At 34.4% G+C, this 26400-nt stretch overlaps 1 protein-coding gene across 11 annotated transcripts in view; it reads right to left on the bottom strand.

Moving 5' to 3' along the window:
• Window positions 1-26400, bottom strand: part of ELAVL2 (ELAV like RNA binding protein 2) — a 177377-nt gene that overhangs the window by 8197 nt on the left and 142780 nt on the right. For all 11 annotated transcript variants that reach the window (XM_074208743.1, XM_074208742.1, XM_074208744.1 and 8 more), the window contains one exon: window positions 3873-4026. In XM_074208743.1, the coding sequence (XP_074064844.1) occupies window positions 3873-4026 (154 nt within the window). The remainder of the gene's footprint in view (window positions 1-3872; window positions 4027-26400) is intronic.

The raw sequence follows: 26400 nt of genomic DNA, 5'->3' as shown, positions 1-26400 counted from the left end.
AGGACAGATGCATAGTTCTTCTAAAGGTAATTGTGATAAGAATAAATTTGAATAGCAAAAAAAGTTTTCTATACCATCTTACCATACTCACAAATTATTTACTAATGAAAACACCCATCAAAAATAAAAATTATGAAGGGATTGGATCCAGTGAATATAAATGATTTTACTATTTACTTACTTTAACCATGTGAATCCAATATAATAGAGCAAAAATAATAATAATGATACCAGAGTACCTTTTAGAAAGTTTGAAAGTGGCTGCTTAAATAACTAAGAAAAACTAAGATTTTTTTTTTGTCATTCAGTGATTTTTTCCAAGCAAATCTGACTTTTCACGAATCCATTTGGAGATTTCCTGGCAGAAATTTTGCAGTAGTTTGTCACTTCATTTTCTAGGTTATTTTATAGAAGAGGAAACTGAGGCAAAAAGTATTTAAGTAACTTGTCCAGAAACACAGCTATTAAGTGCCTGAGGCCAGATTTGAACTCAGGAAGATGAGTTCCTCCTTCTGAAGAACTAAGTGCCTCAAGCAATTAAATTAAGGTTACACAATTATTTTCCAAATAAATGAATGGAATTAAGCTATATTTAAAATATAAATATATATACTGTAGTAAGAAAAAGTTGTTTAAGGGCAGATTTTACATTATGATGCCATTTAGAAAAAACTATTACTTTTTTTAAATTTAAGGCAATGGGGTTAAGTGACTTGCCCAAGGTCACACAGGCAATTATTAACAGTGTCTGAGGACAGCTATAAACTCACGTCCTCCTGACTCCAGGGTTATTAATCTATCCAGTGTGCCACCTGGCTTCCCTGAACTATATTATTTTTTAAAAATGATCCAAAAATATATCAACCTTTTAAAAATGTCTTTTATGTTAGATGAGTAATGCAGGATGGGTCTCTTATGTCAATGACTTTGGTACTGTTAAATTCAAAAAGAAATATGGATCAATAAACCATAAAGATTCCTATAGGTTACAGTGAGTTAGAAAACTGTATTATAATATCATTTATAATTCACTTATCATTTGTAATTCACTTATCATTTATAATTCATTTATAATTTTTACTTGTTTAAGTAAAAATTCCCACTTACATTTTAATCTGGTTAAGCCACACTCAGAAGCATGGTGGTGGCCCACTTATGCTTTAGATTATAAATAGTAAGGACAGATAAAAAGAACTAGACTATAGGAAACAACATAAAAGCAAGATAGATATCACCTGGATGGGAGTTGATATTAAATATTAAAAGTTAATATCCAATTTATTAGCTGAAATTAAAATGAGCCTCACTTAAAGGAAATGGCTCCTGAATCAAAGCTTTGCTATCTTCTTGAACAATGCAACTGTCATTCTGGCTAGATGAAATTGTGCTCAAATTACTTTAAGATACAAGGCAGACCAAGATATTCTGGACATAATTATTATTGCCCTAACTGTAAAAATGAAGTGAAACAGACTGCCCCAGGCTCAAATTCTCTTCTCAGCTTCTTTGGCTAAAATTAAGTGATGAAGCACTTCTACAGCTAAAGCATCCTCTCTGGGGATATTATTTTGCTTCCTCCCAGAAGGAAAAGAACTCTTTTAACAAATGTCATCAACTTAACTGTCTCTAGCTACAAACTTCCCATTTTTAAGTGCCTGTCTATTTCTACGACAACCAGCTATTTTACTTGGAATTTGTCTTTTCCCAAAGTAATTAACACAAAACACTTATCTTCCCTAAATAAAGATTCTTTAAAAAAGTCTTCCAGTGTTCAGTATCTTACAACCTAATGCCATTAAGGCATTAAGATGTAATTATTATAAAGAGTCCTCAAACCACTACAAATGACCAATGATACACAATAAATCTCACATCATTTTTCTGGAAAGCAAAAGAAGATGCATGGCAGAGGGAAAAGAATTATTTATCAACAATTTACAGGGATTTCAACTTCAACCTCCCCATTCTCACTCCAGTAATGTGTTGTAAACATATATTTTGAAAAATGCTTCCCAAAATTCTGAATAGAGACATGACAAATTGTTCTAATAAGTTATTGCTGCCAATATCACGAAGTCTGTCTTCATATGAATGCTGTATAAATCTTCAATGACTAGCAAATACCTTGTTGAAGTGAGTAAATTTGGAGATTTTGGATTAATCTTCTGCTCTTGTTTCTTAATGTTTACTTTTAAACTGCTGATGAGAAACAATTTCACTGGATGGAGAAATAATCAAATTAAGAAAATCCTGAGATCTAGTTATGCTTCTGACACAAATTAACTGTGTGACCACGGGCAAATTACTTAAGTTCTTGGTACCTTCTCCAGTCAACACTATATAAGCTGAAATGCAAATCTCGATTTGGTAGAAGTTTCTACATTGGGAATCAAAGAAAACAACTGAGAGCTAATAGAATACTAACTTGGAACTGTTCCATTAATTATCTGACTAAGCAATTATTTCAATTAATTCCTTTAAAAAGAAATTATTTTTGCATATTTAAAAATGAGGTGGAGGAAAGTTTAACTCAAGATACAGATGCTATTTTAAACTTACTTTGTAGTTGTTATGAATATCTCATAACACCACAGGGTGGTAATATATTTTAATTGGTGTGTGTGTGTGTGTGTGTGTGTGTGTGTGTGTGAGATAGAGAGAGAGAAACTAAATGAAATTTACAAAATAATGATGTATTAACTCGTGCTCTAAATAACTATGTAATGAATTCAAGGATTAATTTTGCTCTTATCCCCATTAGCAAAAGATTGTATTTCTCACCATAACCTTAAGTGGGATATTAACAGAGATAAAGATTATGAGAGAAGAAAAAAGAACTAGGAAGAGAAAATTAGATCTTGGTTTCATATGCAAAAATATCAGTTTTTGTTTTCCCCCAATAAAGTGAAACCTTATATCTACTTATTATCTTTCCCTAAATTATCCACTATAGAGACAATTCTATTATCTAAAGAGCAAAGTTAACTTAAATAAGGTAATATATGAGAATAAAAAGCAGTTATTTGGACAACTGTTGATAAAGACTCATATTAGACAGATTGATGCTCAAATGAAGAAAAAGCACTTGTGCCAATATATTCAAAGTCTGATAATCTAGTGTTTTCTTTCATATGATCTTTGAATTTAAAAACAGATGGAATTTCAAGTCACCTAATCAAATCACTATTTTACAGATAAGGAAACCAAGAATGGATGTTAAGATGATTGAAATGATTGAAATATTTTTTTCTAGTCTATAAAAATAATTCAAAGGGTCAAAAACTTCCCCCTTAAATTCATTATTGAAAAACACATTCAGGAGCTCTGCCTATTACAATTTTGTTAAAAGTTGCATTAAAGCAAACTAAATCTATTTTAAATATTAAGCTCCTCAGCATTAGATACAAGCTCATGCTCTGCAGAATGTACCTTAAAAACAACCTCAGCAACAATGACCAGTTTGGATCCAGTGGAAACCTACCCTTGGAGGACAACAGTGCATTTATGTATTAAAGGCTGCATTTTACACAAGAAAAATCAACATTTATTAGTATTTCATAAGGAGCTATTTTCACACTGCAGGTTGGGACCGAAGCTTATGTTAGCTGTAAATTTATTACAAGCCATGAAACTGGCTTCAAACTTGAACCTTCAGGGTGGAAAAGATTCAAACTAGTTCACTACACACCACAATCTATTTTTGACCATGCATATTTATGAACAATTCCAGCAGAAAATTATATTTTCTGGCCCACATATACCTTTGATATGTTCTGGAGGCAAGAATGCAGGAGAAAAAGGCAGAATATTTCATAATCTGCCAGCCCAAGAGAGTGAAAGACATTGTATAGAGTACCTACTTGACTACTTACCAGTGACTTGGTCAATTAGAATACGTGAAGTAATAATTCGTCCATACTGGGAAAAGAGCTGCTCCAGTTCCTTCTGGGTCATTGTTTTCGGAAGCCCACTGACATACAAATTTGCATCTCTGATGGAAGCTGAACTAGGGCGAGCATAGGAAACCTTGAAAAGGAAAGGAAAACCAAAGTAGATAGGTGTACCACTTTTATTACCCTCTTAGTAAAGGGTAAGCATGTTACAATGGGTATCCATTTGTGAGTATGTAAATTCATGTTTAAAATCTGAATTCTGATTGAAGATTAAAATGTGAATTGGAAACATCATTGGAGTTGGGTGGGGCAGAGAATATCTACTTACAGAATTCAGAAGAATAGCTAAACCCTTCAGAAACTCAACTTCCAAAGTTATCCTAAAATATCCCTAGCTTGCCTTCAGACAACATTACAGGTTCAAAATCTCCATATTTATTAACTTTCTGATGTATCATTTCTTGAGGTGTTAAGTTTCATCATTACCCAAATAATTCCTATTATTTGTAGCCAAATGCCTTTCAAGCTTCTCTGAAATACCTAGGAAGTCTTACATTAAGACCGTATTTGCCCCATAAAATAAAAATTCTAATTTATAAAGATGGTAGTATCCAGTTGTTATTCTCTAAGACTTCTGAGTATTTGTTGGGCTACAAAGGTATGGCCCTCTCCGTGATTGTGCATGAGGTTAAGACTTAAGTTTTTTTCCTAAAATTTTATCATTGATATCTAGAATCTTGCTCTTTTTGTTCACAAAAAACATGTCCGATAGAAGTTTTTAACCTGGGATCTTAGGATCACATATTAGGGACACATGAACCCCGAGGGGGGAATCTAATTTTGCTTTCCTTTACAACCCAACTGATTTATTTTATACATTTAAAAACACAGGCTTCAAACTACCAAATCATGACCCCCCACACACACAAAAGTTTCCTTTGTTAGATCCATGTTTTTCAATAGGTCAAACTTGTTTTTCTGTTGAAAAATCACAGATCCAGTCTACCACTTAATCTTATGAATTCATGCTGAAGTTCTTCTGCTTATGTTAAGCATACCCACACTGAGGCTCAAAATTTCCTGCTATATTTAACCTCATTGGCTTGATTCTCAGGTCTTTTGGGTAGTAAAATGCCATCAGTAAACTGCAAAAATACAGCATTCACCTCAATGTTATCAATCCTTAACTGGGATACTGTAAAACAAACACACACACACACACACACACACACACACACACACACACAATCTATAAATAACTTTTGTTTCTTATGTTTAAGTCACTTTAAGAAAATACTCCTTTCCAAACTATTAACTTTTCAAAAAAAATTAATTGCTAAAGGTCTTTTTGTAAGGCCAAATTATGTCCACATACTTGTCTACATGCTTATTTATAATCTTCCAAAGAATTCTAAGAGATTAGTCAGGCGTAATTTCCCTTACAGAAATAGCTGTGCCTTTCTTGTCAATAGTTTAACTATTTTGATTACTAATTGTTAAAAATTCAATCAAGACTCACTATAAAACTGTAACTCAGATTCATCAATCTGGAGTTACCAGCCCCTTCTCTAGAGGGCTTCATGGGCATAGGAAACTCTAGAGAATTATTATTATTTTCTGAAATGATAGTCTTTTGCATTAGGTCACATATTTTGATTAAAAGCTGCATTTCTGAATACTTAACCTATTCCTTAGATATCATGAGAACCATTCCTAGGCTTCCTGAAACCAAATGCTTGTTTAACAAGAGTATATAAACCCAGGATGATAGATAGCCACACCCCAAGCTCACATTTTTATTTAAATTGAACATGGGATCTCTATAATCTCTATCAAGAATTTTTAATTATATTTATTCACATTTTCTCCCTGTTGCCCCACACAGAAAATGGTGGTGGTTACAGGAATCAGGAAAGATTTGTTCAAAACAATATACATGCCTGTTAAAAGTTCCAATCCTGGAGATTTCACTGAGAAGTCAGATATAGCCTGCCTAATGCTGAAGAAGAACCTGGAAGACTGTCAAACTACACTATCCATTCCCAACCCTTACGTGTTAAGATTAACAAGATGCTATTATGTATCAATGGAGAGATATTGCTATACAGGTTTCTGTTTTTAGATGTACATGTTGCTTTTAAAGGATTGGAAAAGTTGTTTCTCCTAAGTAGTGCAAACATTCCCCAAAATGTCAGAGTAGACTTGAAACTTGCTGAAGTTATGATCATAGGCAAATAATGCTTGTGATAGTAAATTATGTTACTGCACAGAATCCAAGTTTCTCCCATAATCCATTCAGAGTTCACTTATTTAAACCCTCTCAAACTATATTATTGCAAGGGATGTACCTACAAGCTTTCAAAATAATTCTGCCTCATACCCTTTCTGTGACATAAAAAAATTCTTTCAAAGACAGAACTTTGTTCTGGCTAGAATTGCAGAATTACAACACTGTGAATTCAGGTAGTGAATAGATGAACTGGGGCAGTATGTCGGGTATATGTGAATTTATCAGTCCTAAAGCAAAGGGGACTGGTATTCATCTGAAGTCAATTCTGTCCCAAAATTCCCCTGAAGCCAAGACTGAGGTCAGTGAAAAGTGAAATGTTCAATTTGGCAGGATAGTTTTGAGGTTTCAGCCCTGGGGAAACAGCTCAGGGGAAAATAAAATATAAAATACACTGAGTACAAACAGATAAACTAACAGGGCACTTATTACTAACCAAAGAGAAGATGAGAATGGAAAAATATTAAGGCATATAGAAAACCTATTAGGAAAACATTACAACAGGCTAAGGAGGAAAGATTTGATATTGACTCACATTCTGCAAAATTCTGATATACTATACTATAAACTCCTTCAAGGGCAGACATTGTGTTTAATTCTCCTACATGTCACATTACCAGTGCCAAGCAAAGTGACTTATAAACAAAATTTAAAATAAGTTGACATTAACATTTACTATTTCAATTTTTTCTCAACCAGTCTGTAAGATATGTATTGTAACTTAAAAAATTAACATATAATGACACAAATTCAAAAGTTTGACAGGAGCAGCAACTCTGGGATTTGAAACCAGGCCGTCTGATTCTAATTGCAGTCCTAGTACACTGAAGTTGCTTCAAGAACTGTTTCCTGAATAACAATTAGAAATATCAAAATATAGTAAACATCCTATGTGTTTTTCAGTTGTTGAATGTAAAAATATTTTTGTCATCAAGCATCACATTCTGATGGTACATATACATACAAACATGAAATGAACAATTGATCCATTTCCTCCTTTCTTTAAAATAAAATAAAAAATGCTTCTACTGCTATTTCAACAGGTGAATATTTAAAGCCTAAAGATCAAGGTTATGAAATGTCAAAACCACTAAGCAAAGGTTCTAATTTGAGTAGACAGAAAGTCTGCAATTTAAATATTTAAAGATGATACAGCTAGTACAACACTGAGAATTCTGCTACTTCAGAGATACCAATCTAAAAATTAGGTTTCCTGGAATTTTCTACTACCCTTAAAAGCTGCACAGTAAACAAAGACAAATTAATACTGGAATTACATGGAGGAGGGAAGAGCTCCAAGCGAATGAATACTAACCTATAGCTTTTCAAATTGCTCTTCAAAAATTTCGGTGATCAAATGATATTAGAATATATGAAAAGAATAGAGATGAAAATAGATTTACCTTATAATTATGTATTTACAACCTAAGAACTGGAGGTTGGCTAACTGCAAATGAGATAGTATAGATTCTGTAGTTGATATTTCCTCATCATCATCTAAAAATATGTAGCACTTTGTGCTTAATGGGTGCTTTTCCTGGCCTAAAAGATCAACAGAAAATGTTTTCGGATTCATGTGGTTGCCCCATGCCCTTCCTCTCCCTTCTTAAAATTCTGCAAAGCCAAACTGAAAAGCTAGTTAAAGATAGTATGGTTACATCTCTATGAATAACAAAGGAACAATTTGACACTAGTGACATGAAAGCCAAGTTGGAACTAGGTGCCACTTCAATTTGAAGGTGAGATTCTATTTAAACTTGTCATTAACTATTTATATAAAAATGTTATCTTTTATATGGATACATAAAAATAGGAAGAATTGTTTTGTGGTGGAAACAAAGAGTCAGAGGAACTGAGTTCAGATCTCATCTGAGTACTTATGTAAATTCTGACATGTAAGAGAAGGAAAGGAAAAAGCATTTATCAGGTGCCTAAGTGCAAGGTACTCTGCTAATCACTTAACAAATAATAATGATAATTATAATAACTAATACTTATTTAATATTTGATATTTGCAAAGCAGTATACAATCATTACCTCAATTGATCTTTACAACAACCCTAGGAGGTTGGTGCTATTATCATCCCTGTTTTACAGATGAAGATGCTAAGGAAAACAGAAACTAAGTGCTTTACCCAGGGTCACAGAGTTATTAAGGGTGTGAGTTCAAATTAGAACTCAGATCTTCCTGACTCCGAGCAGTTAGATGACACAGTAGAATCTGGGCTTGGAATCGGAAAAATTTATCTTTATGAGTTCAAATCTAGACTCAATTTACCTCAGGTTTCTCAATTGCAAAATTAGAATAATAAAAGCACTTACCAACCTCTGAGGATTATGGTAAGGATCAAATGAGGTAATATTTGTAAATGCTCAATGGGTATTGACCTATATCTATTTTCTTCCTCTTCCCCTTTTCAAAAATACTGTGCTTCAATTAAGAACTTAAACTCACAGGGTTAAGCTAGTTGGTACAATGGATAAAGCACTAGTCCTGGAGTAAGGAGGACCTGAGTTCAAACCCAGACTCAGACACTTAACTACCTAGCTATATGACTTTGGGCAAATTACTTAACCCCATTTGCCTTGCCTGAATGAATAAAACTACCTTACCTTTCCCTTATCAATTGGGCTAAGGAAATCAACTGATTGGAGGATTCCTGTTCATCATCTTTCCTATAAATATTGTTCCTAATTTTATACTTTTTAATACATTACAGATAGCCTGGGTTTCTTCCCTTCAAAATGGTCTGTTCATTTACACCAAACATTATATGAGGAAAGCTCCACACAACCCTCTTTTTTATTGCTTTTTGAATTTCACAATTCCCCCCGACCCAATCTCACTTCCCTCCTCACCCCAAAAGAAGGTAGTCTGATAGCCTTTACATTGTTTCCATGCTATACATTGATCAAAACACAATGTATTGAGAAAGAAATCACATCCTTTAGGAAAAAATAAAATATAAGAGATAGAAAAGTTACATAATAAGATACCTTTTCTTTTAAATTAAAGGTAATAGTATTTGGTCTTTATTTAACCTCCACAATTCTTTGGATACAGATGGTATTCTCCATCACAGATACCCTAAAATTGTCCCTAATTGTTGCACTGAAGCAACAATGCAAATCCATTAAGTTCGATGATCAACCCCATGTTTCTGTTAGAGTGTACACTGTTCTTCTGGTTCTGCTCATCTTGCTCAGAATCAGTTCATGCAAATCCTTCCAGGCTTCTCTGAATTCCCATCCCTCCTGGTTTCTAATAGAACAATAATCTCCCATAAAAAAATCACATTACCATCTTTTTAAATTTTACTGGGAGGTCACTATAACTCATGCCCCAAATTTCTGGCACTCCTAATTTTTCTTTAAAGATTTACAAAGATTAACAGAAATTACTGCACACAGTGAAAATTCAATTCATGCTTAATCATTAAAGTTGAACATACTGAACATTACAAAGATACCTAATTTAAGTCCTCAAATTATGGGAAGGACTTTTCTTCTCCAAAGATAATATGATTGTTAGCATCGTTATAAGTAGATGGAATTTAAAACAGAAAGAACAGATTAATCTAGCCCAATACCCTCATTTTTAAAATAAGGAAAATTAGGTTATGAATAAAATTTCAAGAATATAAATGATAAGGTCCAACAGCAAATCTGGTCAAGGAGAAACCCCAAAGATTATATAAGAATTCAAAGATTTTATTTCTGAAACTATGAAATTAGTTCAGAAATATTCAACCTAGTCATGGCATTAAATTTTAATTTTAACCTTCAGAAATTAAAGTCTAAATTTAATACAGTAATGTCAAATTAAAAATTTATAACAATTGATAGTTATACAGCAAGCACAAAATGCTTCCCTCCCAACTCTGATGTAGATAGAGAAAGGGACAGAGACTGAAATTTTGATTGTACTAGCCAGGAGGCTTCCCCTCTGAGGTAAGGAAATTCTTGATCCATGCAGACCAGCACCTTCTCTGCAAGCTATAATCTTAGAGAACCGCCTAAATCATGGAGAGGTCACTGAGTCAGTACAGGTCAGAAGCAGGATGTGAATGAACTCAAGGCCTCCTGGCTTCCCGGCTAGCTCACTATATCCCCTTCACATGCTGCCTCTTCCTGTAGCTTACAACCTTTATCATCCCTACTTCAGAGCTTGAAGCTCCGGACTTGTGCCCAACTTCACAAAGCACTTTTACTTCTATATCACACAGAAATCACTTTTAAATCTCCAAATTCAGGCTTCCTAACTACGACTTGAACTGATTTAATTAAAGCTAACCTTAAACTCTCACCACCTAACAAAAGCTTTGGTGATAAGTTTCCTACTATTTTTTTTTTATCCTTTACAAAGAACACATAGTATAAGTACCCGAGAGGGGGGAGAATAAGCAAGACCATATTTTTCTTTAAAAAACTAAAATGACACTTTCCAGTCTAACTCTATTCCAAAAGGTACAAATTTCTGACCTAAAATACCAGGAAGTAAAAGAGAATTTTAAAATGAAACTACAATACTATTACCTAACTGAATTATAAATGATTTCTTGAATTTAGATGGAAAATTGCAATCTTTTACTTGAGGGAAAAAAAAGTCCATATGTCCCAGGAATAAGCTGTTTGCTTTAAGTAGAAAATACCTTAAAATCTAAGGGTTTTTTCCCATTAAACATAAATCAAAAAAAAAAAAAAGCTCAATGTCCCCGGGGTGAAAAATGGAAGGCAAATTCTTTCTCTTAAGGCAACAAAGAAACTATGAGACTTGACAAATTGGATTTCCTTCTTCACAAGTCATAAACTCAGCCATTGCAAAACTATAGTGAGTGCTCTTTATTAAAAGCTACCTTACACAGCATCATCCATGTGTAGTTATTAAATAAAAGCTGAAATAGGCTGTGCCCTAATAGACATCTTTTTATTAAAGCATTACAGTTGGCAGTTCATTTCCATCTAACCAGTCAAGGGACTTCAACTGCCCGAGTTTTTGTTTTGCTGATGTTTTTAGTTTAGGAGCTCAGTGGGGTCAGGAAGGTGTAATTACAGAGAAGAAAACAGGTAATTCAGTATAATACAGAAAATATTTTCGTGAACTCCAACATGGGAAGTTAGTACTAATCACCTTCCCTTCAACGTAAGACTGGAACTTCAAAATCATTCCAAGTTGGAAAAAAAAAAACCCTAATTATTGAGGCTTTTTGTTTTTTTCAAAAAACAGTTAATTCTACTACATGTATTTCAAAATGATGCATTTTAGTCCCCTTTAATTTGTTATTGCAGTCCTTCAAAAGCAGGGGTGGACAGTGAGTGGCTAAGGCTTTTTAAAAAAAAGTTTAACTTCATTTCTGAAATTCTGAAGAGTATGCTAAGTGATTTAGGCTAAGGCCCTCCACCCCCCACACTCCTTCTCAAACTCTTTCTGTTAAAAGTTGAAAAGAGTTTGTACTCCACTGGAAAAACCTTCAGTAACTAAGGGTCACCTGCACCACTTGGAAGTAAAAATGTGTAGGACTTTGGAAAACAGTAATTATATTATTTTAGAAAACAATTAAGTCCAGCTGCTCAAAGGAAAAAAAACTGCAAGCAAGTTCTACTATAATCACAGAAGAGAGTGGGTTTTTTCTTCCTAATATAGTTATTTCAAAATCCAAGGCACTCCTTTCTCTTTATGAAAAAAAAAAACCTTATATTCATTCATTCCCCATATTCAAGGAGGATTAAATAATTTAAAAGAATTCAGCATAAAGAGTACATGGACTTCCTCTGCTCTAAACAGCTTAGTCACATTATGAGAAGACTTAGCAAAAAACAAGAACCAATGATTTGTGGATTTTGGTGGGGTTTTGATTTCTGTAATGCTCCAAAACAAATACTTGTCAGGGAAGGCTAGGTGGCTCAGTGGAAAGAGTACCTTCCCTGGAGTCAAGAGAACCTGAATGCAAATAAGGCCTCAGACCCTTAATATTTATCTAGCTGTGTGATCTTGGGCAAGTCACTTAACTCCACTGCTTTGCAAAAACAAAAACAAAAAACAAACAATTGTCAGAAAGTAAACTTTGTCATGGACTCAAACATGGTATGCTAAACCTTCTTGACTTGAAGATGAGGAAAATCACAAAGAAAATTGGTGATAGAGCGTAATAAGCAGGAAAATATTTCCAAAAGGAATAGTTAATAATTGTGATTTTCAAAACTGTAGTGCTTAAAATTCCAAACTGTGGATAAGTTGTAAGGATTTTATAAAATGAAGGACAATCATGTAGTCCAGCCACATTTTGTTGAAAAGTAAACTACAGCTCAATGATTTGTCTTGAAAGTTGCAGGCAATGATGGATTCATAAGTGAATTCTACCAAACATTTGAGGAACAATTGGTTCCAATTCTATATAAACTTCTTGGAAAAATAGGGAAAGATGGAACTCTGCTTAACTCTTTTCTATGAAACCAATATGGTGCTGAAACCTAAACCAGTAAGACTTAAAAGAGAGAAAGAAAATTATGGACCTATCTCCCTAATGAATACAGATGCAAAAATTTTAAATAAAATCTTAGCAAAATGATTACAACAAGGTATCACTGAGATAATACATTACGATAAAGTAGGATTTATCCCAGGAATGCAGGGTTGGTTCAATATGAGGAAAACTGTTAGTATAATCAATTATATCAGCAACAAAGTTATCAGAAATTATATGATCCTATCAATAGATGCTGAAAAGCTTTTGACAAAATACAGCACCCATTCCTATTAAAAACACTAAAGAGTGTAGGAATAAATGGAATGTTCCTTAGACTAATTAGCAATATCTATTTGAAACCATCAACAAGCATTATATTCAATGGGGAAAAGCTAGAGGCATTCTCAATAAGATCAGGGGTGAAACAAGGATGCCCATTATCACCACTACTATTCAATATCGTATTAGAAATGTTAGCTTCAGCAATTAGAGTAGAAAAAGAAATTGAAGGAATTAGAATTGGGAAGGAAGAGACAAACCTCTCACTCTTTGCAGATGACATGATGGTAAACCTAGAGAATCCTAAGAAATCATTCAAAAAACTACTGGAAACAATTAGCAATTTTAGCAAAGTTTCAGGTTATAAAATAAACCCTCATAAATCCTCATCTTTACAGCAGGAAGAGCTAGAAAGAGAAATCCCATTCAAAGTAACCTCAGACAATATAAAATACCTGGGAGTCTATTTGCCAAGGTAGACTCAGAAACTTTTTGAAAACAATTATAAAACACTTCTCACACAAATCAAAGCAATTTAAATAACTAGGCAAATATCAACTGCTCATGGATAGGTAGAGCTAATATAATAAAAATGACAATTCTACCAAACTAAACTACCTATTTAGTGCCCTACCAATCAAAATTCAAAAAAAATTACTTTAATGAGTTAGAAAATTTGTAAGTAAATTCATTTGGAGAAATGAAAAATCAAGAATTTCCAGGAATTTAATGAAAAAAGTAAAAAAGAAGGGGGGCTTAACCCTACCTGATCTAAAATTATATTATAAAGCATCAATCATCAAAACTGTCTGGTATTGACTAAGAAATAGAGGATGAACCAGTGGAATAGAGTAGGTGTAAAAGCAGGAGATGATTATAGTAATCTTCTGTTTGATAAACCCAAAGAGTCCAGCTATTGAGATAAAAACTCTCTCTTTGATAAAAACTGCTGGGAAAATTGCAAGTTAGTATGGGAGAAACTTAAATTAGACCAACATCTCACACCCTTTACCAAAATAAGATCCAAATAGTTACAGGATTTAGACATAAAAAACAATACTATAAGCAAATTAGAAGATCAAGACTAGTTTACCTGTCAGATCTATGGAAAGGGGAGCAGTTTATGACTAAGGAAGAGATGGAGAACATCACTAAAAACCAATTAGATGATTTTGATTACATTAAATTAAAAAGCTTTTGCACAGATAAAAGCACTGTAACCAAGATCCAAAGAAAAGTAGTAAATTGGGAAACAATCTTTACAACTAATGATTCTGACAAAGGACTCACTTCTAAAATATAGAGAGAACTAAGTCATATTTTTAAACCAAAAAGCCATTTCCCCAATTGACAAATGGTCAAAGGATATGCAAAGGCAATTTACAGATGAGGAGATCAAGGCAATCCATAGCCTTATGAAAAATTGCTCTATATCATTAATTATTAGAGAAATGCAAATTAAAGCTTCTCTGAGGTACTACCTCATACCTTTCAGACTGGCCAATATGACCAGAAAGGATAATGATCATTACTGGAAGGGTTGTGGGAAATCTGTTGGTGGAGCTGTGAACTCATCCAACTTTCTAGAGAGAAATTGGGAATTACGCCCAAAGGGCAACAAAAATGAGCATACCCTTTGATTCAGCAATATCTCTACTGGGTCTATACCCTGTAGAGATGGGAAAAGGCTAAAAAACATTACTTGTACAAAAATAGTCATAGCAGCCCTGTTTGTGGTAGCAAAGAATTGGAAATCAAGTAAATGTCCTTCAATTGGGGAATGGCTTAGCAAACTGGTATATGTATGTCATGGAACACTAATGTTCTATTAGAAACCAAGAGGGAGGGGAATTCAGGGAAGCCTGGAGGGATTTGCATGAACTGATACTGAGATGAGCAGAACCAGAAAAAACACTGTACATCCTAACAAACAGTAACATGGGGGTGATGTTCCATCAGTGACAATTTTGGGCTGTCTGCAAATGGAGAATACCATCTGTATCCAGATAAAGAGCCGTGGAGTTTGAACAAAGTCAAGGACTATTCCCTTTAATTTAGGGAAAAAAAACAGATATCTTATGGTCTGATCTTGTTATCTCTTAGACTTTTTGTTTCTTCCTTAAGGATATGATTTCTCTGGTATCACAATCAATTTCGATCAATGTACAACATGGAAACAAAGTAAAGATTGACAGATTGCTTTCTGGGGGGGGAAGGGAAGTAAGATGGGGGGGATTGTGAAACTCAAAAACTCAAATAAAATCTCTAATTAAAAAAAAGAGGTAATTACAGAAAAAAAAAAGAAAGTTGCTGGCCAGAACTGAGATTCATACACCGGTTTTCTAATTCCAAATCTAGCATTCTTCCCTGTACCACAAGGTATATCAATAAAACCAAAAGTGGTATAAAATTGAATATCCTCTTCAAACAAAGCAATACTGATTCATACTTTCTTTAATCCTGGATTATAAATTCGACTGCTAAACTATGAAGTCTTGAAAGCCACCATGTCAATCACCTTTGCATTCCTCCATACCACTTCACAAATAGGATAAAGTCATTCAAGTATTTGTTGAATAAATTTACTCCAACTGTCTTAGAACAAACTGTGACTACTAAAGGAACCACTTCAGCAAGATTATAAAAAGTTAGACTAATTTGCTAAAAGAATCTGATCTTATATTCTTACATCCAATGAATATTACATAAAATAGAAAAACAAATGCAAGGTTCATTGGATTGGAGTTAGAAAAAATGGGTTTCTAGGTGGTGCTGTTACTAGTTAGAAATGGAAGCAATTTCTCCTCTTTGAATCTTCAGCTTCCTCAGTTGTGAAGTAGTTAAGATCAAATTATTTCCAGAGCCACTTTATGTTCCAACCAAATCTTAGGCCATTTTAATTTTGATAGAAAGAAGTCTTAAAAAGCAGTTAGGGAAGTAGTAACAGAAAAGGGCTTAAGGAGAATTCATGCACAACACCTAAGGGATTGTTTTATAATTTCAATATCAATGCACTCACTTAAAGTACTCTTAATTTAAAGAAAGCACTCTTCAGTGATCTATATAACAGATTAAAATTAAAACCTAAATTTAATCAGGACTAATGACACAGATTATGTAAAAAAAAGCCTATTTAAGATTTTAAGATATAAAATATTTAAAATCTAATTTTTCTCTCTGCTAAAGAAATAGCCTATAAAAACAATATCCTTCATTCATTTCGTTCACTCTCCTTTTACTCTCAAACTCCTGACAACCAGATTTTCTTCACCAACATTCAGTGAAAGAACTATTTTCAATGACTCTAATGAGCTCATTCATGTTTGCCAAATCTGCAGATCTTTTCTCAGTCTTCATCCTTATCCCTTCAATTTCATTAAAATACTATTAACCACCAGGCCTTCTCCCTTGGCTCTCAGGACCCCACACACTCTCTATTTTCCTCCTACCTCTAATTATTCATTTTTCCTTTCCTTTGGTCTTTCCCTTTCTCTCCAACCTGGGCTCCATTCTTAGTGCCTTCTTCCCCTCTTCCATCTCCATTCCTTCATCTACCATTTCTAGGCAAATGATTCCCCAATTCTCTGCCCCCTCTAGTTCTATATCCCCAATTATAAACAGGGCAAGAGGCATAGGAGACATAATGGACAGTTGGGTTAGTCTTAAGAGAGAAAATAACTTGTATTCAAGTTAACCTCCGACTTACAATATATGAGGGAATGAAAAGAGAAGAGAAACTTTAAAACAAAAACTATCAGTACATTAAGAGTGAATTCAAAAAATTGAATTTAAGCTCTTAAAATTATCTTCTGCAAGAGTTAACTTCTTTTAAAAATCCTTAGCACGCATGTGAAAGCTAGCCAAGATATAAGAAAGCAAACAAAAAGCCAGCCTCAGAGTCAGGAATGAACCAATGAGGGTTTATTAAGCACTTACTATTGTAAAGCACTGAGGATACAAATAGAAAAAAAAAATCACGATAATCTTTGCTTCTAAAGAATTCCATTCTTAAAGAATAGACAATATATAAAGGAGATTTCAGTTGCTACTGAGATGGGAAAAAAGTCTAGTATGCTTTGGGGTATACATTAATGCAGCTTCAATATGACGTGTACTGTTAAAACAATATTCATTTGAGGGTGAACTTTGGTGTTAAGCACTTTCTCCTCAGAATCTTCAGTATCTTTGACTGCCAAATTAGTTGTCATGTCATATCTCTTTAAGGGTTTCTCTCCCTACAATGACTGCAGAGACAAGGATGGAAGAAGGGCCAGGGGTCTGGGTGGTCAAGGTAGTATTTTGGCCACCCTCAGGATGTAATACTTTGCTTAGACTGGCTCCTTGATCTACAATACCAACTGATTGGTCCCAATAAAGTCCAGAAGTATATTTCTGTTCCCCAAAGACCAGACTGGCTAAATCTAATAGGTTCAAAAATCAAATAGTTTAGCTCCAGAATGATGAAATTTTGTAAAGAGAATACACATGCTAAGGAAATCACATATTCCTGAAGCGTTATCACAAATGTCACAATTATAAAGCACTTGTGAAGTCTACAGAACATTTCCCTTGCTAGCTTCTCATAACAACCTTTGAGGTAAGTATGGTATTATTACCCCCATCTTGCAGATGAAGAAATCAAAGCTTTCCCCAACTTGTCACTTAGTATAAATGTCCCAGATAGATGCTAATAAAATAATAATTTTGGCATATAGATCCACATGCTCCCCATTATCATGGGGAAGCACATATATTGCTCATGAGTCAGTTTCCACAGAGGAAAAATTACAAGGGAAGATAAAGATTAAAAAGACATTAGAGTGCTCATTTGAACTTTTAAAAATGTTTTAATATAATTTAAATAATGTTATTTCATTATCCCATTCCATGATAATAAGAAAGCATCATAGTGTGCTCGGTCTGGGATAAGACTCAAGGAAGATTTGAATAACATTATATACTCAAACCACTGGAGAGTTTCTAGAGATTCCAAACAAGTGAATTCACAGTAGTAAACTTAGTACTACCAACACCATCACCAATACCATTACTAATATTAAATCCAAGAGTAATTGTATTGATAAACACCCTATAGCAAAGGTGTCAAACTTGAGAGTCTAGATCTAGCCCCTATTGCCTATACCAAATTAAAATGTAACTGGAAAACATTTAAGAAAATAATAAAAAATATTGCCACACATAAGAGAAATTTGGCTAAGTCATCATATGATCTGTTGGAATTGTTTCTATTTGAGTCTGGCACCACTGGCCAACAAAACCACCTGGATTAAAAAATAAGAATTAATATTTTGAACAAGTCGTTAAGTCTCTTAATAAAAATAAAAAGTGTACTTGGAGAAGGTAGAACCATTACCTAGCTCACAGAAATTTTGTTGAGCAAAGTAATGGAGAAAATAACTTTTTTTTACCAACACTTAAGTTTTGTTTATCATTTACTGGACTAAAAGGGGGGTTTGTTAGAGCAGGGTTCTTTTGTTTTTTTCTTTTTTGTGGCAAAGGCCACACAGCTAGGTAATTATTGTATGTCTGAGGCCAAATTTGAACTCAGGTTCTCCAGGGCTGGTGCTCTATCCACTGCACCACCTAGCTGACCCCGAGCAGGGTTTTTTAACCCAGAATCAATGAATTTCACATGTGTGTATGCTTACATATAATCCTGAAATACAATTATCAAATACATGTGTGTATATATACATACACACACACGCACATATATATAATGACTATATTAAATTTCTCTCCTTTATAATACTAGATATTTTAGGCTATGTATCTACATTAATGCTCTTCTCTTTACTAATTATGAAAATTCTAAATTCCAGGTAGGTATTTCTATTTAAACTACAGTGGATAAATGTTTATCATTTTGATTCAAAAATACTACGGAGTTGAATTACTTGAAATAAAGAAGTTCAACAGATGAAGGAATCAGAATGTCTCCCTAAAGAATTGCCAAGATATCTGACAAATCTGACTAAACTATGAACTTAAGTTCTTTCTTTCACAAAATCTTCCACAGTTTATCAAGACAAAATAAGAGTATGAAGTATGGTGAAATCCTAGTGTCTACAAAATGGACAGAGACTGTGGTATGGTAGCAGAAAAACTTGGTTTTGGGGCCCAAAAACCTGCTTTCAAATTCTGCCCCATCACAAGTGACCTTTGTGACTTTGGACATTATAACTCTGAGTCTGAGCTTCCTCATCTGTAAAATTTGGGATGTTGGAACTGGATGAGTTTTAGAATCCCTTCCAGGTATAAATTATTTTCCTATTATTGACTTAATGGTTAAATATGCTTAGAGGCAGCTAGGTGGAGATATTCAGCAGACAAGAAGACTTGAGTTCAAAATCAGCCTCAGATGCACTGCCATTGTCCCTTAAGTTTTTCTCTGATTCTAGTCCCTCATCTGCAAAATGAGAACAACAATAACACCACCTGCCTCCCAGGATTGTTGTGAGGATAAAATGAAACAACATTTAGGAAATGCTTTACAAAACTTAAAAGCACTATATAAATGTTAGTTGTTACTACTGATTTAATCTTTTTTTTCTTACAGTTTTAGCAAGGTAATGGGGTTAAGTGGCTTGCCCAAGACCACCACAGGTAGGTAATTATTAAGTGTCTGAGGCCAGATTTGAACTCAGGTACTCCTGATTCCAGGGCTGGTGCTTTATCCACTGTGCCACCTAGCTGCCCCTTGTGCCACCTAGCCGCCCCCTGATTTAATCTTAACCTTGGCAAGAATGACAGACAAGGTCACAAAAGAACCAACATTCCCCATGGAGACAAAGCCTTGACTAAAGGACAACATTTTGGGGAGGGAGGGAGAGGAGGGGGAGAATGGATAGATGGATAGATGGATAGATGGATAGATAGATAGATAGATAGAGATAGATAGATAAACACAGTTATCTAAGAGTCAGAGACCTTTTTCCTGTCAGTTTTCAAATAGATAGCTGCATGATCTCAGGGGTATGGAGCAAGAGAGAAAGAGAATCTCTCTCTAGGCAGGGATTTCCTCTTTGTAAAATAAAGGGATTAAATTAGCTCCAAAATTCTGAGGCCCCTAATCCTCTCCATTCTAAATCTAACATCCTATTTTAGTATAATCAAACCATAGCTCAATGAAGCTGTAATGTTAATGGTTTTGGCGGATTCAATTTGAGACTGGTATACATTTCTAAAATATCATCAAAATGCCCAAATTTACAGGAAGAGACTCTAGAATCACTAAATACTATACTTCCTTAAAAATTAGGGATGGGAGTTTCTTTTTTTAGCCCACAATCTTTACCTTTGTTGAGTATTTTGGGGATAAATTAACTATGTTGAGTCAGGGATAAGGACAATTAAAAAAAAGCAAAGCACCTATTCGTAAACATCCATCTATTTCCTACAACAATTTAAGAATATAGTAATTTGTCTCTGGCATTCCTGAAAGACATTTGTGTTGTTCTTCCTCTGTAACTTTTATAAATTAAAATTATTATGAAAGAATAAGAGTTTAATTCTAAAAAATAATTACAATGCAACTTTAAAGGAAAACTTAAGATATTTAGATAGGGACCTATGAATTATGAAATTTATATTTAACATTCTAAATGAAAAGAAAATTTTAAAAGTTGATAGCTCTTTTCTAAACTTGAAACCTATCAATTTTTTCTCTCTCAATTCAAGCAGACAGAATAAGATAACATGATAACTGGGGAGGGGGTTCAATGAAATAATTTACAAAAATGCCTTTAAAAGTGCTTTTAAAAACAATCTTCCCTTCCAAATATGACAAGACATTTGAGCTTAAATCCACCCCCTCCAAACAAAGCTAAAAAAAAATTACTGTACTCCTAAAGACCTTTCTTAACAAATAGAAAAATATTACCTATGAGAAGGGTTTATTAAAAATAATACTGACAGAACTTTTAACTAAAGCACAGTTAAGGGATCATATAATTTATCTAACTACTACAGAAATTTAAGGCATGGAGAAGTGTGCAAAAAAAGAGAAAACCATCTTTACCTTTGTACTAAGACAAACCCTGCTTAAAGCACTTTAGTTTTGCTGAAGCACCTCACTTTATCTTGAGAATCCAGTGCTGAGATATTTAATTACTCTGTCAAGAGCACTAAATGGTCTGGCACTATGCCCTTTCCCTCAATCTTGGATGATTGATAGCATCAATAAAATGTACTTACTTTAATTAAATCTCCAAATAGGATCCCCTTTTGCCACTTGCTAGATCAATGTTCTTTAATGCCAGAAGAACAAAATATAAAGGTGAAGAGGTGGGAGTGGGGAGGATTTCCCCTTTAACAAACACCTTGACAGTTCATCTCCTTCACTTCTGGGTGAAAGAGTTTTAACACAAATATATATCTCACTGTTCTCTGGAGACAATGACTGGTTAATGGAAAAGATCACTGTTATGAAAAACTGTCAAGTTAGAGATTTCTTACTATTAATACAATCTCACAAAAATGAGACCGGGACATTCAAAGCAATTTGGCTGAAATCACAGCCATCACAGCTTCACCTATATGAGGCAGAAATTACATTAATAACACTAAGTCTGAATTAAGCCTGTGTATTGTTGGCTTTTAAAGAGTACTGTGTGTTTAGAAAAAAACCTGAGGTAAATCTATTTAGGATATAGTAATAAAAGGACTCATAATACACAATAAATTCATATTTATCTAGATGGATGTTTATTTGGGGAGAGGGGCATATAAGCATTAAACATTTGGAACAAGTACAAATTAAAATTGCAATCATCAGAAATTTTATTTAGAACAACATGCAGGGAATGAATCTTTTATACTTTCTGAAATACATTTAATATTTACAGTGAGGGAAGGGGGGGAAAGCGAAGTGAACAAGCTTCTATTCCATTACAAGTGCAGTATTTGTAAAGCATAGTCCTTTGCAAATACTGTATCACCTTATTCAATGAAGATATCAAAGCAACTTTTCAATCAAATATGTCCAAAACTGTTTGAGTACTGAGAATGTAATTTTAATATAGTTCTCTGAATTTCAGCTTTATCCAAACATTAAACATCTACTGTTTTCTAAAAAGTAGGTGAAACTATAAGGTTTCTCCAAGCTATGGCTCTGCCACAAAATCTAAAAGTGAACTTTGACTCTATGAACAGATAACTACAACATTCAGTTAACAGATATGCCTACTTCCCCACAATTCAGGATAAATGTGAAATATATTTTAAGTATAATTTATGTGATTTTATACAAGTCACTTCCAAATTTAAGAGTCTTAGAAGGATGTCTGAAGTATTGAGAAGTTGAGAAACTTGGCATGATCCTTCCAGTACAAATCTCTCAATACTTGCACCCAGAACTTCCTGGCTCTCAAGCCAGTTATATTCACTAATCCATTTGCCTTTTACCCATGGCAAGACACATACATACATATGACAATCTATATTTTAAGTCTTTCATTGTACCAAAGCACATATAATTATGTGGAACAGATTCAGAAGTGATCTTGAACCCCAAGTCCCAAAATATGACCATAAGAGAATTTTAAGGAAGATTTAGAACCAATTAAATGCCCAAACCTTCAAAAAATTCCTAAGATCTATGCAAAAATTTCCAAAATAGTCTGTTTTAGATTAGAAGCATTAACTCTAGAAGCTCTCTGATTAGATTGTGAGCTTCTTTTAAGGACCCTTTCATTTTCTATTTGCATTCCCATACAGCTTGGCACAATGGTTGACAACCAATAAATACTTAATAAATGCTTTTTCATTCATTCATTGAAGACAAAGAGAGGCACACAGTGATTGACTATAAGGAGCACTAGGTGGATTCCCAAGTCTTCTAACTACTAGCTTTTGCCCTTGAGGCTGTCACATACCATTCCTTTGTCTTTAAAATGAAGGGGTGTGGAGGCTGGGGTTAAGATTTAAATTCCCTTTCAGTCCTATATCTTAATTTTTTTTTTTTGCAAGGCAAATGGAGTTAAGTGGCTTGCCAAAGGCCACAGTTAGGTAATTATTAAGTGTCTGAGACCTGATATGAACCCAGGTACTCCTGACTCCAATGCTGGTGCTTTATCCACTGGCCACCTAGCGGCCCCCCCTATATCTTATTGATACAGGAAAGATTCTGTGATTAGAAACAAATTTTGTGGAAGAAAAATTATTTGAACCCATCTGGGGAAATTGTGTTGTTTTTCAAAGTGACTGGATTCCAGGATGGGAGTGGTCTTGGATTTACCCCATCCCCTGACCCCAGCTTCCAGCTGCATGACCTTGTCCATTGGCACTGGTATGATAGGAAATGGTATGTGGAACTTAGAGGTCAAACACCTTGGGACAGGAAGGACCAGTGTGCAGCTTGCCCATTGGAGAATACCTGAGCAACATGCTAGACCACTTCCCAAAGGACAACCTTTATCCAACCCTTGTACAACCCACTACAAAAAATATTTAAGAAGCACCATCCCTTCTTGCCACTTCTTTATACTACCTTCCACCTTGCAAGGATGGTTTTCTCTCACTCTTTCTTAGGCCATATGCTCCCAACCTAGACCCTACAAGAGCACCTTAGGCACCCCCCCCCCCCCAGCCATGTGGCAGGACTAAGCCAGCACTCATCACTGTCTTTATTCTCCTTCTCTCTGCCCTTCCTTTCCCTTCTTTCCTCCACTTTCCTCGATTGGCTCTCCCTCTCCTCTCCCTCTCTCTCTCATTTTATCACTCAGTCTTCACCAAGCCTGTCCTCAAAGTGCTCACTGCTTTTCTAGGAGTTTTAATCTGTATACTCTGTAACCTTCTATAATAAATCCTAAACAGTTTAAAATCCCGGTATATGTGAATTAATTCACTAATCAAAGAAACTCTCAATCTTCATCTCTATCTCTATTGGAGACCCCAATTCTCATCCATAACTATCATTTTTCACCTTGGTATCAACACAGATAACTGCAAAAAGATAATAAACAAGAGAACTTGTGATTCAATCTGTATAGGGAACTGTATGTCCTCAATATAGAAAAGTGAAGTTACTAGGGTTATTCATCTATTGTGTCCAAGAAAGCCTAAGGTCAACTGGGGCTATTCATAAAACATCCTTTTTATGTCTCACATATAGAAGGTAATTATAGATAACTGATTCAGTCAATTTCCTATTATTTGGGTGGGAATAATTTGTCAGGGTTCAAGATGAACCCATGCTAAGAGACACAATATATAAAGCTGTTACTTTTTTTTTTAGACTTTTTGCAAGGCAAATGGGGTTAAGTGGCTTGCCCAAGGCCACACAGCTAGGTAATTACTAAGTGTCTGAGACCAGATCTGAACTCAGGTACTCCTGACTCCAGGGCTGGTGCTTTATCCACTATGCCACCTAGCAGCCCCTAAAGCTGTTACTTTTAATGAAGGACCAACAAACAAAAAACCCAACAGTAAGTTGCCTTCCACTATCTACAAAATCAGTAACCCCTGCTTTGGGGACAGAGGTTTTTTTTTAAGTAAACCTTAATAGCTCAGTTAGCAGCATGTAAAAAAGCCCCTATGTATTCCTCAGAGAAATTTCTCTCCCTCCACACTGAGGGGTTAGAGGGTCTCAAAATTCACCTGAGATCATTCCATCTCCCACCGGGGCAAATGCTTAATTGCTGTCTACACTATGTAATTATACAGTGTTCAAGGTGGTTAAAGCCATTATAAACTAAAATTGTGGGTGAATATAACAGCCACAAAGATGTTTTCCTTTTCTATTTCATTTCTATTCTCTCTCCTCCTGAACATTTCAATCCCCATTTAGCAACCTCTGAACAAATGAAGGAAAAAATGAAAACCCTTTAGGTTCAACTGGCTGCAAACTCTGACAAAGATATAATGATATAATCCAAGAAACAAAAAGCTAAGGCATTATAACTGGATTTCCAGCAATTTCAGTCCCCAGGCAACTGTATAATAAAAAGGCACCTAAACTTATAGTTCAGTAATTGTAATTAAATGATTCAAAATTTCAATCATTTTCTGCAAATTTGGTAGATATCTTCCTCCCATTTTGGTCTTTTTACAATACCATGTTCAAGTCCATCAGAGTGAGTTATAAATTGCCCTTTTAAAAAAAATTCTAAATTTGCTATTCCTTTTGACTTGCAAGGGAAATTGATTTAAGTTTGACAGAGATGCATGACAAGTCATCAGCCTCACTCTTTCTTTCAGAGGAAAGTATTAAGACAAAACCAGTACCATTATATATGACTCAGGAAACAGGGGGATTCAGTTGCCTTCATGGACATTCTCAACCAACCATTTTGTAGGGGGAAGTCTTCAAATGCTTTCGATGCCATTATTCTAACTCACTGACACAAACACCAAATAAAGAGTATGTTCAAACACACAGAACTTTTCAGAGTTCATAAGAAATTATCAATCAATATTTAACAAAACATTTTTAAAAATATATAGAATGTCTCCTTGTATGTGTTACCCTACATAATTTTTTGTTACTTTCAGTGTTGTCCTACTTGTCTGTACTTGCTTCTCTATTCTCTGCCTTTTAATATTAGTCTCTCCCTTTTGCCTTGGGGCAAGCTAGGTGGCAGTGAATAGAGCGCTGGCCCTGGAGTCAGGAGAACCAGAGTTTAAATCCTGCCTCAGACACTTAATAATTACCTGGCTGTGTGGCCTTGAGCAAGCCACTTAACCCCATTTGCCTTGCAAAATTCTTAAAAAAAAAAAAAAATAGTCTTTCTATTCTTAACCCCAGAACCAATTAATGCCTCTTGACTTAAAGTTAACTTTTAAAACCCCAGGCTTGGGAGGGAGGAAAAAATCTCATCCTCTAGATTATTTCCAAATAGTAATGCAGGAGGACTTTTATCTTCAAGCCTGAAGATATGATTTTGTCAACAATTTTCTTATCTTCTAGGTTCTCTATCCAAAGTCCCCTTATAAGAGCTATGATGAGAGAGAATAATAATATGCAGCCTCTGAACTATAAACTAATAAAAATTACTGTAGTGGTTGGGTTGTTGTTTGGTTTTTTTGCTTACATCTGTGAACTTCATCTACTTTATCAACAACCTATTACCAATTTAAGAATGACTGAAAATTCGAATACCTAATGCCTATAATCCTCAAATTTAGGAGCTCTGATCTGCAGTAAGACTAAGCCTATTAGGTTAATACTAAGTACTGAATCCTATGGTAAACTTATTAGGCTGTTTAAATAGTGGCAGTTTGCATCAGATCAGAAATAAAAGTTAAACTTCTGTGCTGATCATAATGTGACTAGCATGTATGTGTATGTCTATGAGTTTGTTTATGTGAGATTTTTGCCATTTGAACTTTTCTTGTAATATTCTTAGAATTTCAGGTTTGTAGAAAATGACATTTGCCCCCCCTCCACTGATTCCAAAGAGAGTTCAAACCACATTAATTTATACTATTTTCTACAAATGAAATTTAGTTTATA

Source organism: Macrotis lagotis, chromosome X (assembly GCF_037893015.1).
Source record: "Macrotis lagotis isolate mMagLag1 chromosome X, bilby.v1.9.chrom.fasta, whole genome shotgun sequence".
NCBI lineage: Eukaryota > Metazoa > Chordata > Mammalia > Peramelemorphia > Peramelidae > Macrotis > Macrotis lagotis.
The sequence above is the reverse complement of the archived record's forward strand: the minus strand, read 5'-3'. Positions and strand labels throughout refer to the sequence as shown.